The sequence below is a fragment of the Camellia sinensis genome, chromosome 13 (assembly GCF_055761805.1).
Source record: "Camellia sinensis isolate YWXY chromosome 13, ASM5576180v1, whole genome shotgun sequence".
NCBI lineage: Eukaryota > Viridiplantae > Streptophyta > Magnoliopsida > Ericales > Theaceae > Camellia > Camellia sinensis.
In genome coordinates, this window is record NC_138973.1 from 45,889,323 (window position 1) to 45,909,788 (window position 20,466).

General features: G+C 36.4%; 2 protein-coding genes and 1 long non-coding RNA gene across 9 annotated transcripts; 2 read left to right on the forward strand and 1 right to left on the reverse strand.

Moving 5' to 3' along the window:
• Nucleotides 1–4,926: 4,926 nt before the first annotated feature.
• On the forward strand, nucleotides 4,927–7,428 carry LOC145806123 (uncharacterized). Its single transcript, XR_014348809.1, has 2 exons — nucleotides 4,927–5,751; nucleotides 7,379–7,428. It is a non-coding gene; the product is annotated as an uncharacterized LOC145806123 (long non-coding RNA).
• LOC114284780 (protein LOL1) lies at nucleotides 6,025–8,810 on the reverse strand. Of its 6 annotated transcripts, XM_082902150.1 has the most exons (7): nucleotides 8,717–8,799; nucleotides 8,589–8,644; nucleotides 7,906–8,066; nucleotides 7,413–7,526; nucleotides 7,083–7,196; nucleotides 6,864–6,973; nucleotides 6,025–6,323 (listed from the first exon to the last, which is right to left on the reverse strand). In XM_082902150.1, the coding sequence occupies exons 3-7, from the start codon at nucleotides 8,030–8,032 to the stop codon at nucleotides 6,279–6,281; spliced, it is 510 nt and encodes a 169-aa protein (XP_082758276.1). In that variant the 5' UTR covers nucleotides 8,033–8,066; nucleotides 8,589–8,644; nucleotides 8,717–8,799; the 3' UTR covers nucleotides 6,025–6,278. The 6 variants fall into 6 exon arrangements, with proteins under 6 accessions (XP_082758276.1, XP_028083528.2, XP_028083530.2 ...); XM_028227727.2 differs by having other exon boundaries at nucleotides 8,589–8,810; XM_028227729.2 differs by lacking the exons at nucleotides 8,589–8,644; nucleotides 8,717–8,799 and adding an exon at nucleotides 8,252–8,507.
• Nucleotides 8,811–13,239: 4,429 nt separating this feature from the next.
• On the forward strand, nucleotides 13,240–18,697 carry LOC114284778 (MND1-interacting protein 1). Of its 2 annotated transcripts, none has more exons than XR_014348810.1 (3): nucleotides 13,240–13,985; nucleotides 14,179–16,104; nucleotides 17,841–18,697. XR_014348810.1 is itself a non-coding variant. In XM_028227723.2 (3 exons), exons 1-3 carry the CDS (start codon nucleotides 13,897–13,899, stop codon nucleotides 18,357–18,359), a joined length of 2,235 nt encoding a protein of 744 aa, XP_028083524.2. In that variant the 5' UTR covers nucleotides 13,240–13,896; the 3' UTR covers nucleotides 18,360–18,697. The 2 variants fall into 2 exon arrangements, 1 of the variants encoding a protein (XP_028083524.2); XM_028227723.2 differs by having other exon boundaries at nucleotides 14,179–15,805.
• Nucleotides 18,698–20,466: the final 1,769 nt, after the last annotated feature.

Genomic DNA, 20,466 nt, shown 5'->3' on the forward strand with positions numbered 1-20,466 from the left:
ATTGACATGAACCTTTGTATTACCAAAAAACCCCTTTCTGTTGAAGGGTATTTGTAGATACCTCATTTTTGACCGTCCTCAAGACTTAAGCGTCACCGTTTGAACACTCGGTGATCATCCTTATTTGTGTTCGTCTTGAGTTCCTGGAGGTCTTAGCTACGCGCCTTGCCTCAAGATCTCTCAACTCGACTGTTTTGTGTTTGGTTTTGCACCAAACACTTGTGTTTTGCCTTGAAGGGGGCAGAGAATGGCTTATTGGCCATCCCCACACATCACCGGCCATGGCTTGGGGCCACCGGCCATTGTTTTGTTGCCACCGGCCAAATGTTTGGCCGGCCGGCACTTTTTGTGGCCGGCCGATCATCTATTTTGGTCAAATTGCATTTTTTGCCGGCCGACCACTGTTCACCTGCTTTTGCAGATATTTTTGTGCCAGCTGTGATAGCTGGTACCCACCTTTGCTCCCCTCCATACACGTGTATGGAGGGATTTCAACCTTGTTAGCTTGCCTTGGAAGCTTTACAAGGTTGAATCTTCTATAAGAGGAGGCATCTTCTCCCTCTTTTAGGTTAGACAACATTTTTCAGAGGGCTTTGGTTTTAGGGTTTGAATTGTGTATCTATCCTATATTTATACCTCGCTCTCTCTTGTGTTTTGTGTGTGTTTTGTCTTACTTTTGTGCACAAACACCCACCATTACACCTTCCTTTAGCTACTGAGGTACTAAGAGGCTGTTCTTGAAGTTTTGGAGCTGGTTTGAGCCAAAGAAGCAGCTGGTTCACCATTTGTGAAGAGGGTCTTCAAGGGTAACATTCTTGCCTTTTTTTACCCCATTTTTGCATAGTTTTTTTTGACTACCTTGCAACTGTTTTTAGACTTGGTGTATAACATATAAAAGTCTTGTTTTTGTCTACTCTAAATAGTTGTTTAAGAGTGTTTTGAGTTTTGAGGTTGTTTGACCCCTCTTAAGCCTTGTTAGGCTCCATTTTTGTGCATTTTTGGTGAGCTCCGGGACCATTGTGTTTGGGCCTCCTCACCACTGAAATCTTGAGGGATTTCAGTGGTGAGGATGGTGCCTTGAGGTCCTAAGAAGGAGAGGACCATCCCCTCTCCTTGTTGTCCTTGAAAAGGGCCATTTTAGCCTCTTGAGGGAGCATCTAGTTTAGGTCCATGTTGATCATGCCTTAACTGATTTTTGTGCTTATTATGTCATAATATAGCTCTGTTTTTAGTTGGTTTAGGTACACCATGCTTGTTTAGCATACATGCCTTGTAATGCCATGTTTTGGCCTTAACATGCTTTAAGTATTGACCCTTGTTTTAGTATGGTTTTGGCCAAGCTTTGTGAAGCTTTTGTGTATGTTTTAGTGTGCTTTAGCTCTGTTTTCAGTTGCTTTGGTCATGCTTAACATATTTTGTATAGTCTCTTTGCATTCTAGCTTGTAGGCCTTGAATGTGTGATGTCATGAGCATGCTTTGCTTGCTTTAATTGGTTGGTTTGGCAATTCCATTTTATGCAATTTCAGAGTTTGGTATGTTTGCCATATGTCCATGATCATCTCTTTTGCGTGTGCTTAAAAGTTGCCTTTTGATGCTTAGGAATTGGATCATGTATGCATGCATGCTTGTATGTGCATTTGGCCCCATCTCCATAGTTTATGGCCACTGTTTTAGGCTTGTTTGAGGGCTGCCTAAATTAGTTTAAGTCCATCATTCATGTGTTATAGCATGCTTGCCTTGTGCATTGTTGCATACTTGGCCTATTACATGTTATTGCTTGCTTGAAATCATGATGCATTTGGCATGTATTTCATTGGTTAAGTTGTTTTGCATTGTTCCTATGCTTAGTCCACTCTACATGTCCTTACATGTTTGCCACTAGCATTGTTGTCACATGCCTTGCATGCTCATTTTGCATCTTTAGCCTCCATATCTAGGTTGCATTCTATTTGCATGCATGCTTCACCTCTTGAGTTAAGTATGATAGAGGTAGAGCCCCTTTGTTTGATTATGTACATTACATTCCATATCAAAACGCATACTTGGTTTCTTGGGCCATCACGCATTGAAATGCGCGATTAGTGGTCCGAGAATCGAGACCCATGCTCCCTGGAGTTCATTGTATGATAGGGAGTGTGTCCATGCATACATTTGCCTGAAAATTCTATGCCATACACTGCTTGCCCTCTGCTGCTGTCAACTGTAGGTTTCAGCAGGAAGATTTGGCCGGCTGGCAGTATTGAGTGCCGACCAGCAAAGAATGTTTGGCCGAGAGAACAATATTTAGCCGATGAGAGTATTTCCATGGCCGGTAGCATATTCTTTTGGCCGGTAACATTCCACAACACTCTAGGAGCAGTTCTGGGGACTTTCACAGTCTTCAGAGGAGCATGGCAGTGTAAACAGAGGCAACAGTGCTATGGCAGCGAGTTTCCGAGCGGAGTCGAACACACATTGCATTGGCCCTCTTCCCGAGGCTGTTTACTACTTTCTTAGATTAGTTAATTTGCTTAACTAGTTTAATTAGTTTAATTGGTCTGTAACATTTTAATTAGCTTGTAGGTTAATTAGTTGTATTATTCTTTCGGTCCCTCCGAGTGAGGGCGTATTTGTAATAAGTGTGGGTGCGTGTGTGCATGTCTTCTAACCCCCACTTCTTTCTCCTTTTTACTTACCTGCTTTTGATGGTTAGTATTAGGTTATATTTAAATTAGCATACTTTATGCTATGCATGCGCGCATCTATACATTTGTCTTGCATGCACCGGGCTCGTCGCATCATACTAACTGCATTGTATTTCAATTCCAAAGTTTGTAGCATCGTCACATGCCATCTTAGAATAGCCGAGCCTATTGTAGTTGCATCTTGTATGCGTTACATTAGCCATCTTAACATGAGCTAGGATCATGCATTGATTACTAACTAGCTTTTGTTTTGGCTCGGAGTACTAGGTAAGCTTTTATGCTTTAGCATCTTGCATGAGTGTGAGTGTTTGCCATGACAGCATGCTTACTATGAGGCTACGTGCTTACGTGTTATAACTGCCTGAATGCCTGTGGGTGAAGGTTGGGTTACTTAAATTGGAATAATGCATTAAAACTGTGAGTTTTAAGCCCACTTGAGAGTGGCAAAACCATCTTTTCTAAAGCCCACTTGAGGGTGGCAAAACCTGCATCTTAGCCTACTCACAGGTAGCACCATCAAATCATTCTCAAATAAACAAACATGAAATATTTTGTTCCAATTTAGGCGACTTATGGGGTGTTTGTTTTAGCTTTTCAGAGCCAACTTATGGCTTTTAGCTTTGAAAAAGTTATTTTAGACTGTTTGGTTAAACTTATTTCAAACAGCTTCTGATTCTAACAGCTTATTTTAACTCAAAAAAGCTGATTCTGAGAAGCTGCCCACCTCTTGCTTCTGATTATCAGCTTTTGCTGTGGACATATTAATTTATGGTTATACTCTTAAATTTTTTTATTTTTTTATTTTTTTAAAAATAGAAAAAGACTCAAATGGACTATAGATTATTATTATTATTTTTTATGAGAAATGTAGACAAACAAAAAATAAAAATTAATTGAAAAAGTTATTTCACAGCTTATTTAACAAACACTACTCAACAACTTAAATCTATAATCTAATAGTTACACCAAACAGATTAACAACTTCTGATTAAAGTCATAATCTATAATCTGTTAAGTTATAATTTATAAGCTGTTTTAACAGCTACACCAAACGGGGCCTTAGTCTATACTTGTTTGCTGTGTGCATAACATAGTAATTCTAGGCTAATAATCGGAATAAGAATGCATAATGCTTTCAAAATAAGATATCATGGTTAGTAGAGGCTGATCTTCAGATCGGGCGAGAGGGGGTGCTCATAGCTGACCTTCCCCAATCGTACCCAAGTTCCCGAGCCGAGGCAACTTTGGTGATGACGGACACGTGGCCTTCGGCACCGAGTCAGGGTTTCCTAAATTTCTCAAAATAAAATATTTAGGTAGCGACTCTGTGTCTGGTAAAGCAGTCTATGTTTGGCACTTCTTTTTTAAAAATCTGTTTTTCTCAAAATAATTTGCCGGATTTGGACTTTTTGGTTCAGATTAAGAACCATGACAAATTTGAGAGTCCTGAAGTGTAGTGAACCCAATATGAATAGAACGGGACTCATCCTCCCGGGACGTTTGGGGACGTCTACAATATTGTACTCAACAAACTACTTATCTCACTTGAAGGGTAAACTTTGTAAGATTGCACTAAGCAAGTATAGGTTTTGGTGATCGATCAAAATACATACATATATATATATATATATATATATTGAATGAGAGATGGACAAGTGACAAAAGAAGACTTGCCAGGATAGAATTATGAAATTATTTATGAGAATTTCAAGTTAATACAAATTGGTGACAAGTTGAATAGTTGAAAGAGAATCTTTTATGTAATTATTTACTACTTTCATTTTTATATCATGATACCTCATCTTTATTTAGACCTCACCTCGTTGGGAGGTAAAATTCTTTGGCCTCTCTGCTGCCTTCAAAGACTGCAACCAATATTTTTTTTCGTGGAAGGGAAAACAATACAAAGATAAAAGATTTTAAGAGAAATGACTGTGTTTGGTTTGAGTTTTGTGGATTAAGTTTTTTGAAAATTGAGTTTTTTGATTTTCGTATTTTTTTGTTTTTAGTGAATATTTTTAAAATTTTAAACATTTTTTTTACTTTTTTAGATGCACCTTACTTAGATGTATCTAAAAAGTAAAAAAATTGTGAAAAAATATTTTAAAAAATTAAGAAATACATAAAAATACAAAAAATGTACTAAATTCTTGTATTTTTTTTTTGTATTTTTGGTATTTAGTGAATTTTTAAAAGATTTTTTTTACAATTTTTTTACTTTTTAGGTATATTTTTGTTAGGTGTGTCTAAAAAGTAAAAAATTTGCATAAAATATTAAAAAAATTCAGTAAAAACAAAAAAATACGGAAAATAAGAGTGTAGAATTTTCTGAAAACTGTTTTTAAAAAATGGGAACCAAGCAAAGTAGTGTTTAGGAAATTGGATGAAGTGAGAAGTGCAAAGAATGCAGTTTTGGGGAAATTTTGCCTATGTAATATTAGTGTTTAGGAAATTGGATTAAGTGACTCAAAAATGAATATACATTTTTTTAGTACTCTGATTTAATTGGTTCTATTGTCTAACAGATATCTTTCTGAGAAACTTCAAGAAATTTTAATACATGACAAATATTTTTTCTCTTATTTTTTTGGTTAGAGTTCAAGTCAATTCCATACATCAACTTTTCTGTTGGTCTTCTTTCATACAATTCTCGCCTCAACACTTACTCTTACTTTATCTCTTTGGTCCTTTGAGACTTTTATTGGATTATTAAATTTGAACCATTGTCTTCTTATATGGGTGGAAGCAATCCTTTGACAATTAAATGACATTCTGGTACTGAAATAATTTCTTGCCGTGTACTCTATGCAACTGATATACATATCCAAGAGCAGAGGAAAATGAAGCTTTCATTATCCAAAAACGCTTAAATTCACTCATAACCTTAAAGGTCTTTCTTGTACAATACTTCTGATGCATCAAACTCGTCAAAACTGGATTTTTTTATGATACCGTCCTGGTGGTTTTCAGTACAGGTACCAAAATGTACCATGGCCATTTGATTGAGCAGTGGAGAAGATCTGGACGTTGATTGCTAAAGCATAAAAAAGCCTCCAAAACCGAGATAGTAAGTTGGATTACATTTAGTCGTAACTTCTTACAACCAACTTATCATTCTCTACTTACTACTGAATGTGATATCATTTGCCACAATTGACTTATTGCTCAGTCAAGCTCTAGTTATCACTTAATACATGATAACACTTGCCACGCATTGTGATATTATTAGTTAACCATTAGTACCATCTTGAAACCATAGTCATTCCCCAACACTGACCCTTTCCTTATCTCTTCGGTGGTCAAAGATTTATACTGAAACAACTCTACACACTGATATGTGTAATCTAAAAGTAAAGGGAAATGAAGTTTTTTCGTATCCAAGAACATTCAAATGCACACGTAACCTCAAAGTCTTTATTGCACAATACTTTCTCATACATCTGACTTGCCAACATTTCTTATTCATAATAGTCTATACAAGTAGCTAGAGAAATGTTGTGCTTGTTCAGAGATGGCAAGTACTAGGGACACTGGAAGATGAGAAACCGGAATTGTAGAAGTGTTTGTAGTAACCGACTCAACTGTCTCACGAATTTAGGTGTTGAATTTTTGCTCAGTAGTGCTTGCTGTTGCCTGCTGCTGCATCGTCCAATGAAATACATTTTTAATGAGATATAAACACAAAAAAGGGGAAATTTTTAGTCTCTAATTGAGTTTGGTTTCTTCTATTTTCTACACCATTGTAGTGATATCATGCCTACTGGTACTTAAAAGGAACTCAGATCCTAAAAAAATAAAATTGTCTAATTTCTTGAAGTGATCCACAGAACTCAGATTTTTTTTTTCGTTCTTCAGTTTTTTTGTTAATAGAAAAACTTTTTCAGCAAAAATCAGAATTTAGAAAGTAAGGCTGAAATTGAGGAACTAGGTGAGAGTGTAGATAGATGGATATGGATCGTTGCAGAGGAAAATGCTTCGGAAGCTAAGTGTTGCTGCTAGAGGGGGTGATCATAATATCATATAGCAGGATGTGTCTCCTCCATAGACATGCCTATTAGGGTGATCATAAACTTGAATCTTGTGGTTCAATAAATGTTTATATCTGAAGATGAGTATTTTGATCAATCTAATATACACAGAGAGAGAGAGAGAGAGAGACAGAGAGACAGAGAGACTAACCCCAACTGATGTCACAAAATTGCAAACTGCACATTTCACTGACCGTGCTCCGTATTGGTACATTAGCAGCATCCGGCAGTTCCCACAGTTGACATGTGCCACCTGATTTGCTGTCACCATATACATTTGATGTGTCACTAAAAACCCACACAACAGAAAAAACATAGATCTTATGAATTTATTCATATATATATATATATACCATTATTGGTTCTATACCTTCCATGGCTAAATTGATGGTATGACAACAAGAACACTGAACGCTTGTCGCTCCTCGAATGTACATGAGTAAGGTGTGACAGCCTCCACAAACCAACTGAGCCATTTCCGTGCCTTTCCACAGTCCAATCAATAACATAAGATTGCTAAGCTGTATACTATTAACCCTACTTATCCTTAAAAAAGAAACCGAATGAATGCAGTGCTGCAAGTGCTACATTCTGTGCACTTTTCTGGAAATTTCCATGTTTGTATTGTATTTTATGAAACAAAATTGATTCTTTACAATGTTTTAGGGTTAGACAAGCTAAAAAAAGGGAAGAAGCATACCAGGAGGTGGCACAGCTGTGACAGCATTGCAAACAGCACAACATATAGAGGTTGCTCCAACTGGATAGAGCAAAAGGTTTTGACATCCGGAACACACGAGCTGGCTTTGTGCACCTGATGATCAAAATGTAAGCAGCCGGTTGATGATAAAAAGTGATTCATAAAACAGGGCGACTCTGTATTGGTGCAAATTTACAGATTTCTTGATGAGTTATTGGCTGATGAGACTACTACCCAGGTTAGACATTGAACAAAACAATATTGCAAACTATATGAACCATTTCATTCCTTGATAATTGATATTTTTTTGCATACCCAAATCTTGTAATCTTCAATTCTAAACTTTTGCACAAGAGATTGATATTGGATTTGTTAACTTCTCTCATAATTGTTTCTTGAACTGTAAGTATTATTGTTTTGGTTCTTTGAATGCTTCTGTTCTTAATTCTATGTTGTTTTCAGGCTAAAATAAGTGTAGAATTGAGTAGTTTACCATTTGCAGGAGGTGTGAATGTTGCTGTAGGGGTTGGATATGGAGCAAGAGGTGCTGGCATTATGACTCTCTCAAAGGTTCTCACTTTCTCTTCCAAGATCTTAAAATTTCTCTTCTTCATACACATGAAACAGAACTTTCTCGTCTGTCATTACCATTTTCTGGGAAAAGAAAAAGAAAACTAGGAATGCATGAGCTAAGACAGTTCAAGGACTTGAAAGAAAACCATAATTTTCAAAGAAAGATACACTACTAAATTCTAGTTAGAATTCCAAGCAAATAAAAGATGGAAAAAAGAATGTCACAAATTATGTAAATAGCAAACCATATATAAAAGAAAGTAGACATTTCTGTGAGCTACGAATTCTGTTGAACAAAATGAAGTGGGCCAAACACAGACATTTGCAAGTTGCAGATCAGAGAGAGAGAGAGAGTGAGAGAGGTTCAAAGTACTGGACAAAAATATAGCAGCAATGCTATGGAAAAATAAATACTTAGAAAAGTGCTTAGAATTTGAAATGTACAGATCAAATTCCTTTCTAAATGTGACCTAATCACGCCAAATTTAACACCTTAAATTAAAATTATTTTGGGTACATGGCACTTTTCAAAATATGGAGAAAAGGAGGTGTTAACTGTTAAAAAAATAAATAAAAAAGAAAGAAGAAGAAGAGAATTTTTACCATTTTCCTCGTCTTTGTTATCTCTCAAGGTGCAATGGAGCTCTCATTTTCTTTTCTTAGGTGTGTACTGAATCTTTCCCCTCCCAAACACACATTAATGTGTACTTATTAGGCGTTGTTTTTTTTTTTTTTTTGGTATGGATAGATGTGGTTGATTTCGGTTGCTGTTGGTGGCATATCAAGATCAGCTTTGTTGGAAACTCTGTTCTCTCTCTCTCTCTCTCTCTCTCTCTCATATATATGTTTTTGGTTTTAGGAGTAGTCATTAGATAGGATATAGTGTACCTCATTGCATGCATGTGAATGCTGCATTTAAGCCACACGCTCCTTCCTTCCTTCCTGGGGGCACTAGCGGAATGGACCACTCAGACTGGGCCGCGTAACCCCAACTGGCAGACACTTCATCCCACTGAGGGTCCAAGATTTGGATTTGCAAATATACTTTTGGAACATTGCTGGTGGTGGTCCCCTTGTCCATTTTGCCAAATTTATGTCTTTTATAGTGTGTTTAGTTGGGGGATTTGGAAAGGAAAAAATAAAAGGTGTGTGAAATTAAATTAGGTGAAATTTATGTATATTTTATTCACATTTCACCTATCTTTTCCATTTCTATTTCCCTTTCTAAATCTCTTTCTAAATCCTCCAATCAAACACAACATTAATGTGATGATGATGATTTGTTGGTTTATTCACCTACTTCTCAAGTCAGGTTGTGTGAAATTTGAATAGTGTCATTGGATGAATTTCACTGATTTTTTCTCACATTCTATCTGAATACAATAAATATTATGTATATATATGCAGGATTCATTATTTTCTTGATATGGTGGATCTTACACAACACTAGAGATGAAAAAAATCGGTGAAATGCATTAAGTGATACATATAATGGCAGACCCTGAAATTGTAAAAAGGGGAGCCAAGATAAAATTATTTAGACTTTTGAAAGGGTTGAAGTATTATTATGTAGATTTTTAGCAGTCAAAACACTGATTTCTTTTATAAATATTTAAAATTGCAATGAGATTTTCAAAAGTTGTAGGTCTCATCTATAATTTGGGTCTGTAGTGAAGATTCATTCTTGACATTGGGCCTCTTCTAGTACAGGAGTGGAAACACATGTTGACGTGACATTGATAGTAATATATTATTTTCTAATCTTCTTACTGTTCAATCATATGATTTTTGTTATTACAATGAGAAATTTCTCATTTTTAAATAAACTGTCACATGGTATTACTATTATTCTTGATATCTACGCACACACGTACTTTTCAAACTGAATTTGTGGCTTTAGATGGTGTTTGTTTTGAGAGATTGAGTCATGAGATTAGATTAATAGTCCTTCCGGATTAATAGTTCGTTGTTTGGTTCAAAATTTTTGCTCCGGACTATTAGTCTCAAATATGTTTGGATTATTGTGTTCCATGGGAGGAGGTGAGACACAAATGAGGAGATGAGAGGGATATGGAATTAGGTGGTGAAATGATCATTTTAACCCTCTACTATTTAATTATGCATTATATTTAGTAAAATTTAATAAAATTTAAGGTGCCGTTTGGTAACACTTACGTTTTCAGTTTTCAGTTTTCAGTTTATATTTACAAAAATTTTAAAAACTCAAATAAAAACTTATTTGGTAAATTTTTGATTTATAAATCAGTGGTCTCAGTTTATAAATTTGGCCAAAAAATGTAAACTCAAAAAATGTGTTTCTGTTTTGAGTTTTGAGTTTTTTTTTTTTTACCACTCAACACTAGCCACCACCCACCACCATTTTCCGCCACCGTCTTCTGCCACCACCACCCACCCCCCACCACCACCTGCCACCATCACTCACCACCCACCTGCCACCACGACCCACCACGACCCATTCGCCGCCGCCGCCACCACCACCACCACCACCCACTACTACCCACCAGCCACCGCCGCCGCCGCCACCACCACCACGACGACCACCCACCACCCACCCACCACGACGACCACCACCACCCACCACTACTACCACTCACCACCCACTGCCACCACCACCACTACCACAACCACCACCACCACTACCACCACCACCATCATCACCCACCACCCACCCGCCACCACCACCCACCTGCCACTACCACCTACCACCCACCACCCACTTGCCACCCACCTGCCACCACCACCACCCACCACCTACCACCCGCCACCACTTGTCATTTCTCACTCTTTTTTATATTTTTAAATTTTTTTAAACATTTTGTCTAAACCAAACGCGTTTGTAGTTTATGTTTTTCTAAAAATAAACAAAAACTAGTTTATAAAATTTTTGTAAATATAAACTGAAAACGTAAACGTTACCAAACAGGCTCTAAATGTCTCAATTTAAAAATAAAATAATTTTATTTAATTTTTATTGATGTTTTATTTATTTAATTTTTTTAAATAATTGTTTATAGATATTTTATTGATGTTTTATTTTAAAATTTTGTTTATATTTTATTTAATTTCTTTATTTAAATTTTAATAGATGTTTTATTTATTTCATTATTTATTTATTATTATTTTTTAAAATAAATTTATTTAAAATTTTAATTAAAAAATAACATATATTTTTATTGATATTTTATTTAATTTTTTAAAAATAAATTTATTTAATTCTACAAAAAATAAAATAAAATAAAATTTTATTTAATCTAACTAAAAATAATTAAAATATTAAAGATATGTTTAACATTGCTATTACTTAGTATATAATTGAAAAGGATAAAATAGTCATTTGAGCATTTATCATTTTTCATAATATCCCAAACAAACATAGGATTTAATAGCCTAATCCAGACATTTAATCACATTACTAAACAAACATAGAATATAAATTCAGTCCAACCAAATAGTCTGGGGATAATGTATCCCAAGACTAACAGTCCGGTGGATTTTAATCTCCCTTATCCAGTCCGTCCAAACAAACACACCCTTAATTGCTTCGAAGATACTATGCATAATATAATCATCTGTTGGAATATATGCTATTTTAGTTGAAGATGAATTTAAAAGAATTGTTATCAAATTAGTGAATTCTAGTAGACAAAGCGAAACCGATAATTGATTGGATTAATTCGAAACAAAGTACAAAATTAAAGGAAAATATGTTTTATGCATCATAAAGAATGGCCAATGACCCTTCCAAGGTGGAGAACACGCCAAAAGAACCCATTGCAAGATGATAGCAAAGCATTGCATAGAGAGGGACCTCCATTTGGTATTTTTTTATTTTTTATTTTTTGAATGAAAAAAAAATGATATTTGGAGGTATTATCACGGCATTTGTGGGCTCAGGTCCCGGGGTAGGCAGTTGCCGGCCTAATTTAACTAAACCCATAGGAAGGAATTTACCACCAAGACATCAGTTGAGCTCATCGACCACCCTTAACAAGGTCAAGTTTCAATTAGAATACAGTACGAGGTCTTTGTAGAAACCATTGAAAACTCAACATTTTATGTCTCCTAAGAGTTGAATTTGACTCTATACTGGGGAAGGTTAATGCCTTTACCGCTGGGCCACCACCCCCGGTGGTTACCACTTGTTACTTTGTTTGGCATTTTTTCTACATTCTTATTAAATCCCAATGGATATTCCTACCACTGTTCGAAAAATCCACCAATAATGCCAGCCTTATGCTTGACCAAACAATGATTTTAGGAGAAATATTCATTTAATGTGATTTTTTTAAAAATAAAAATTATAAATTAGTGATAAGTTTTACAAAAGTTACGAACTAAAACCTTTAATTTTTTTCATTATAATTTTGTAAAAATACAACTCACTGGTAATTTTCTATTATTTTAATCCACTTGGCCGGGCTTTTAAATTTTTGCTTGATTTTTAGAAGTTTGTAGATGCCTAATTTTTTGATAAGAGTAATGTTAGAAATATTAAATTTTTTGTCAAATAAATAACCAAATATCTCACCCAAATGTAGGATCCACACTTTTACAAATTTTTAGACTCTTAAATTGGTTAGTGTTTGTCATAATTTTTCATTTATGTGAACAAAAATGTTTTATTCTCCAATTTCTCCTCCTCAAACTTTTCTAATAATATGGTATTACTCTACCAACCAATCAACTCATTTCGAACTCTTCCCCCACATCTCAAAATTGTTAGCCACATTATTAGAGAAAATTTTGTAACACAACTATAACTTAAGCTTTAGTGCATTTTAGAGACTTCTTTCAAGATAAAAAATCAAATTAATTCATTAGGTTTAGCTACACCAACTTTTTTGAGAACAACTTTGACTTGTTATTTTTCTGCCGCGACAATTGAGATGTTTGGTGGGGATTATGGAAGCAACTTTCTAGACTATTTAGTATAGTTTCTGTTTATAACTTATCAGGTAGAAATAACTTAAATAAGTTAGAAAAAAAATTGATTTTTCAGAAGTTGGATGAGGGGTGCTTTTAGTTTATATTTTCTGATTATCAATTTTTAATTTAAAATAATCTCCACGAAACACCCTCAATATTGGTTGGAAAAAGATTGAAACTCTTAAAAAAATCTTTCTTAATTTACTCAAAATGACATACTACACAAACAACACACAATCTAGTTTATATTTCTAAATTAATACTATCACATAAGTAATTCCCTCATTCAATGAAATAAAGGCAATTAAAGAAAAAAAAAACATTTTCTCTCTCTTTCTACAATCTAATACTCTCTCTCTCTCTCTCTACTCTTCTTCTAGGTTTTCTTCGTCTTGAGCGTCGCTTGGGTGGGAGAGAGGGGCTCCGGCCTCCTCGCTCCTCTTTACCTCATATTTATCATTCCGTTTTCTCTGCGATTCTGGTTAAATAAATCTTGGAAGCTTTGTATTTCCAATTTCTCCTTTCTTGTTAGTTGTTATTCCCTTAGGTGGAATTTTTCCTTGTTTCTCCTTTCCTCTTCCTTTCCGCCTTACCCCAACCATGATTTTCATTGGATCTACTTTCTCCCTCCTCCTTCATTGCACTCTAGTGTCGCCACTACCACACCGCCACTTGATCTGCTATCTCCCCGCCTCCACGATTGTACCCCCACCCGATCTGTTCCCAACCCTTTTCTACTTTCTCATCTTCACCAATTTTGCTTGCCTCCAGCCGTCAAATCCGCCGCCACCATTCCATTGGGCAAACTTGAAATTGAGCCATAATTTTAGACTTATATGGTTAAATTCTTACAAGCCTCGTACCACCAAATTTTGCCATTTTTTTAATGTCCATGGGAGAGCCCAGGGTTTGGCCCAATAACGAAATGAACCCACGTGAGCAATCTAGGAGTATATAAAAGGCAATGCATGACGCTCACAGGCTCTCTCTCTCTCTCTCTCTCTCTGAGCTACTCAGAGACCATAACCAGACGCGGATCTTCGAGACTAATATGTGAGTTACTTCTCTCAATCTCCTTGTATTTGTATATACATAGCAATCTATATTCATATATAAATTCGTAAAAACATATATCTATATCACTCTCTCTCTTTCTCCACCATCATAATCAATTATCTTCTTCGTCAAGGGTTCTTCATATATTATTTTTCTCACTCTTTCAAATTTCAATGGGTTGTACTGTAAGAGAAAAACACATCCGAACCAATAGGAGGGCTCGATCGGTAAAACCCGATATTGATCAGACCAATCTCATGGATAGAACGTCAGTCTCTAAACCCGTAATCGAATCCGGTATCAGACCTTTGAATTACGAACTGGGTGTTAACGAATTGTCCCAGAATTCAAACCCTAACCCTAACCCTAACCCCAATTTTGATGATAGTGGTTGGGGATACTGTACTGAAGAGCAATTAGAGGAGATTCTGTTGAAGAACTTGGAGTTTTTGTATAATGAAGCTATTTCAAAGCTTGTTGCTTTGGGTTATGATGAGGATGTTGCTCTTAAAGCTATATTGAGGAATGGACATTGCTATGGTGGAATGGATGTGTTGACTAATATATTGCACAATTCCTTAGCTTATTTGAATAGTGGGTGTGGTGGTAATACTGGGAATTCTGAGGATTCTGAGCCCAATTTCATTGATTTGAGACAGTTGGAGGAGTACTCTCTGGCAGCTATGGTGTGTTTGTTACAACAGGTTAAGCCCCATTTGACTAAAGGTGATGCCATGTGGTGTCTCCTGATGAGTGATCTTCATGTGGGTCGAGCGAGTGTGATGGAAATTCCGGTTCTTCCCCCGACTAGTAATAATGGGTGTAGCAGTCCGTCTCCTAGCAATGCAGAGAGTGTTAGTAACAATCCAGTTGGGGTTGCCCCGGCATTATGCAGGTTTCATGGAGGTTGGGGTTTTGGAAATGGTGGTACTTCTGAATTTCCTGTAAATGGGTTTTTCTCACATGCATCGGAAATGAATTTGCATAAAGAGATTGAATGTCCAAAGAGGTTCAATCTTACTCCTTCGATGAAGTCTTTGTTGAAGAGGAATGTTGCAATGTTTGCTGCAGGCTTTAGAGCAAACTCAAAACAAATGCAGACGCAATCGCAGGCTTGTGCTAGCTCTTTGTCGAGTGGAGATTCATCATCTGCTGCTGTTTCAGGGGTTGAGGTTCCAAGTGAGCAGAATGAGGAGCTCCCGAATTCAAAGAACCAAGATGTGGTTAATTTTGTGTTGAATAAATTTCGTGAATTGAATCTTGATGAGAATATGGAGTATGTGCCAGAAGATCAGAAAGATGAGATGATTTTGAGCTTAATTCATCAGATTAAGGATATTGAGAGACAGGTGAAAGAGCGGAAGGAGTGGGCTCACCAGAAGGCAATGCAAGCTGCAAGGAAGCTCAGCAATGATCTTACAGAGCTGAAGATGTTAAGGATGGAAAGGGAGGAGACCCAACGATTGAAGAAGGGGAAGCAGACACTTGAGGATACAACTATGAAACGCCTTTCGGAAATGGAAAATGCTCTAAGGAAGGCAAGTGGTCAAGTGGATCATGCAAATGCTGCTGTGAGGCGCCTTGAGACTGAGAATGCAGAAATTAGAGCAGAGATGGAGGCTTCCAAGTTAAGTGCATCAGAATCGGTTACAACTTGCTTGGAGGTTGCAAAGCGGGAGAAAAAGTGCCTGAAGAGGCTTTTGGCTTGGGAGAGGCAGAAAACCAAGTTGCAGGAGGAAATTGCAGCAGAGAAACAGAAGATTTCAGACTTGCAGCAACAGTTGATTCAGATTGAGGCAGCTCAAAAAGAGGCTGAGGTGCGTAAATATCTTTCTATCAATCTCTCTAAATATGTTTATGGTTCCAAGCTATTCAGACATTGGGAACCTTTTTGGTTGAATGTGTCATTGTTCAGAGTCTCCCTACTGCTTGATTTGTGTTTTCTTTGGATGTGCTGCTTCTTCCTCTGGATATGGAGTTTAACAAACATGTAACAGTGTCTGAGGAAGAGGTAAAATGTGATTCAATGACACAATGAGTTTGTGAGACGCTTGAATGGTGTGTGTTGGGTACAAGTATGGTACACCTCAGGAGGTTCATCATTTGTTTCATACAAGTATGGTATACTTCAGTGATCTCTCTCTGCTTTTTTTTTTGGTTGCTATAATTATATTCAGTGACCAATCTATTATTCATAATCTGCATACACCAGCTATTGATTCTGTTGTATTTGTTCATTCTTAAAACTCAATTTCTGCATGTTGACTTTTGATAGGTCACTGTTGCTTACAATCACAGGGAAACAGAGCTTGTTGCTTAGGGAATTTTGGTACCGAGTGTGTGTAAAGAAGTGGGCTGTTTAGATTATTATTATTCGTACTACCAAATGCAGACAGAAACAACAAAAGAAAATAAGACTGACAAATTCACTGAGAACCTAAGTCCTCAGATACACCATGCTCACCAACTTAGCAATTAACTGACTCCTGATCACATCTGGAGGATCCTCCACCACCATAAGTGGTTCCATCTGATCTGCTCCCACTTTGGCTAGCTTATCTGCACATTGAATCCCTTCCCTCAAGATGTGTTGCACTGTGCATGTACATCTCTGGAAAAAGGTACTGTGTATCCTCAACAAAGCTTCTTAGAGGAAGTTCACGGGAGGACATTCCTTTATCACTTTGTCAGACATCTGGGAGTCTCTTTCAATAATAACTTCATTTAAGCCCTTTTCAAAAGCTATGGTGAGACCTCTGTGATAGCCAATTTCTGCCTCGAGACTTGTACGTAAAACCTGCATACCCAGGATCACCTCTGGCACAGCCATCAGTATTAAGCTTTAGTTTACCTGCATCTGGAACAGACCATTTAATTAGAGTAGGACATGAACGCCATTTGAATCTTTGTAGCAACTTCCCTCTTCCTGGTGCCCTGGTTGACGCACCAGCACTAGTAATGACCTTTCTGCCTTCTAATTGTAAAGCATGAACTTTTATTTGTAGCTTATGTTAGAGATGAGGCTTGAATTTTGCATTCATAACTTACATTTATTTTTATTTTGGGGCATGAACTATTGTGTTTCTTGGATCTATTACACAATAGATGTAAACATTATCTCCTCAATTAACCGAACTGAAACTGGAACTGGGGAGTTCTTGCAGCAGTTGCCGGTTGCCTGGCTGGTACATGCTTTGTGCTAGCCTTAGGTTGCCCCTAACTATTTTATCTATGCTTCTTTAAAATAATAATAATAAATAAATAAATAAATAAGTTGTTGATGGACTATATACATCATATGATCACCAAGCTTGGTCGCTTTGGCTATCACCTGATTTAGGTACCAAGGTGGTGCTTGACTTCACTGCCTAGGTGCTAACTCAGTGCAACTATAAAAAATAATGAACGAATTTCTGTTGCCCACACTGCATATTAGTAGGAAGTAGGAACCAATCATGGAAGTTCTAGTGCTTGGAGCCACATTCTTTTTCACATTTATTCCTTGAAATCTTAATTGACCAATGCAAACTTCTTTAAGTGTGAGGTTGCTATGCTTGCTCGACACAATGAGCAATTAATAACTGCTATTAAGTGCACTTGTGCATGCATAACATTAGAAACTGGCCTAAGTTTTGTGGGATGGTGAGCACTACTGAAATTTGTGATCCAAACAAATTTATAGAATTCCTGTTAAAATAGTTGTTAGGTTAAGGTAGGGGAAGCATGCATGTACAAATTACAAAAGTAAATGACATATGCATATACAAATTAGGGAAGAAGGTATACTACTAGTATTCATTCAAACCTACCAGCTCCTGGTTAGTAATTGACATGATTCAATTCCCATACCAGGTAAAGTGGAGGCAGGAGCAGAAAGCTAAAGAACTAGCCTTAGCCCAAGTGGAGGAGGAACGGTGCCTCAAGGAATCAACTGAGGCTAGTAATAAGAGAAAGCACGAGGCCTTGCGCCTAAAGATAGAGATAGACTTCCAGCGTCACAAAGATGATCTTCAAAGACTGGAGCAAGAACTTTTGCGGCTTAAAGCGTCTGTTGAATCCACTGAGCTACATCATCAATCTAATAATATATCAATGGCAAACCCTGAAGGGGCAAAGCCCCAAGGAGAAACTATTGCAAGGTTACTAGATGAGTTGGATAAATTGGACGATTCTTCAGATAAAGAAGTGGTTTGTGATCGGGAATGTTTAATTTGCATGAAAGATGAAGTATCTGTTGTTTTTCTGCCATGTGCCCATCAAGTTCTGTGTGCCAATTGCAATGAGGATTATGGGAAGAAGGGAAAAGCTACATGCCCATCTTGCCGGTTGCCAATTGAACAAAGAATCCGTGTGTTTGGCGCAAGCTCGTAGTCATGTTGCCGGGCTTAAAAGTGGTGTGCTTAGTAAAACCCTTTTGAGGTTGACTAAAAATATGTGGATACACCCTGGCTGTTGGTATTTATTTTATTTTATTTTTTCATTCTGTTGTGGCGTCAACTTAATATATTGTATGTAAATAAGCAGCAAAGCCTGAGGCTTGTGCTATTGTCTGCAAATGATTGCAATGGCTGTTACTTGTGACTATGCAAAAAGCAGAAAATGAGGAAAGCATTTTCTCATATCTGGCTTTTGGCTTTAATATATGTCTGTGGAGTTTTATGCAGAAACAGTCTGGCTTTAATATATATCTGTGGAGTTTTATGGAGAAACAGTCGATGCTGATAATTGTTGGAAGTCTTGTACTAATTTTATTGCGAGGCATGTTGCATATTCTCAGATTTTGCAACTGAACAATCATTGCCTATGCAGGTGGTTGGTTCCACAATCAGTATGTTGGCATTTTGTTTTGTTGCTACATTCATTGAAACTCTGCTGGGTTCCATTTTCTTCAGTCGTATCACATTTATACTATACTGTTCATCATTAACATGTTACAGGACCTGTGTTGTTTGTTTTGTTTTGGGTTCTGTTTTTTAAGAGAACGAGGTTGGGCAACTGTCATATCAGTTATGTAACATAAGGGTTCTTTTCAGACCATGTTGTTAGAACCGTGGCTGGCTCAACAACACTTTTCTTGCTTTTAGATTTTGCTGAAGCTTGAAATACCCTGCAGTTTCTCTTTTATTTTTTCTTTTTAATTTTAATTTTCATGGAGAAGTTAGTTTGACTACTGCGCAAACTAATCACAGCGAACACCACCTCCAATCGGTTTTGGTGTGGTGGTCAATCATTTTTCATTTAATTCTAAGATCTTTTATTTGTGAACCCTAATAACCACTTACTTTTAGAACCATTCTGTACATCAATAACTGCACATGAACCTTGTGTGTGTTACCAGGTTCATTTTGTTCTATTAGTATGGGACTGAATGATTGAGGTTGAGGGATGATTTTTCAAAAAAGAAAAAGAACTTTGAGAGAGACAGATGCATAGCAACTGAAAGTGACAAGTACCCAACTAGGCCACATGGCAAGATCGGAGAAGTGCCACGTGGCGAATTGTGGACTTCATACTGAGGAGTTGAGAATACACGGGAGGGAGCACTTAACCAGCCAGTGTGAGAACAACTAACCGACTCCAACTCCAACTTGAACTTGAATTGGTTGTAAGTATTAATGTTAGGTTAACAATAAGCTTTCTCTTCCTTTACTAGCAAGTTACTGACATTTTAGGCCATGATCTTTTGCCCCCCGTGATTCTTGAATCCCACCTAGATACCTGCAATTTGAATGCAAAACTGGCCGTTAAAAGGCACTTAGCCAAATACAAATCGACATGTCAATGTCCGATTGACTTCGTTGGATCTAGTTTGAGTTAGAAGAACTGAAGTCATGATGAACATGCTAGATTTTAGGTCATGCTGGACTTTGGTGTACCTATTCTCAGCTAAAACACCATCAAATAATTCATGTACATGAATGTATTTTAAAAAGTGATTCATTTGCTTGGTTAGAGTTTTTCAAAAACATTTTTCAGAAAATTCTACTTTATTGTTTCTGTATTTTTTTGTTTTTACTTAATTTTTTTAATATTTAAAGTAATTTTTTTTTAATTTTTAGACATACCTAACATAAATATACCTAAAAAGTAAAAAAATTGTGAAAAAAATCTTTTAAAAATTCACTAAATATCAAAAAAACAAACAAAAAAAAAAAAAACAAGCAAGAATTCAGTGCATTTTTTTGTATTTTTATGTATTTATTAATTTAAAAAAATATTTTTTCACAAATTTTTTATTTTTTAGATACATCTAAGTAAGGTGCATCTAAAAAAGTAAAAAAAAATGTTTAAAATGTTAAAAATATTCACCAAAAACAAAAAAAAAAAAAAACACGAAAACCAAAAAATTCAATTTTTAAAAAATCTAATCCAAAAAATTCAAACCAAGCACACTGAATAGTCTTTCCGTTTCAAAATATTAGTTCCTTATTTCATTTTTTTATTGTTTCAAAATATTAGTTTCTTTTCAAAAATCAAG

Coding starts and splice junctions, on each gene's coding strand:
- LOC114284780 (XM_028227727.2), bottom strand. CDS start 8,032: ATGTGTATGAAGAAGAGAAATTTTAAGATCTTGGAAGAGAAAGTGAGA. Junction 7,527..7,905: donor ATTCACACCTCCTGCAAATG/GTAAACTACTCA, acceptor TTTGATCATCAG/GTGCACAAAGCCAGCTCGTG. Junction 6,324..6,863: donor ATTTTGTGACATCAGTTGGG/GTTAGTCTCTCT, acceptor TGGACGATGCAG/CAGCAGGCAACAGCAAGCAC.
- LOC114284778 (XM_028227723.2), top strand. CDS start 13,897: ATGCATGACGCTCACAGGCTCTCTCTCTCTCTCTCTCTCTCTGAGCTA. Junction 13,986..14,178: donor CGGATCTTCGAGACTAATAT/GTGAGTTACTTC, acceptor TTGTACTGTAAG/AGAAAAACACATCCGAACCA. Junction 15,806..17,840: donor CAGCTCAAAAAGAGGCTGAG/GTGCGTAAATAT, acceptor TTCCCATACCAG/GTAAAGTGGAGGCAGGAGCA.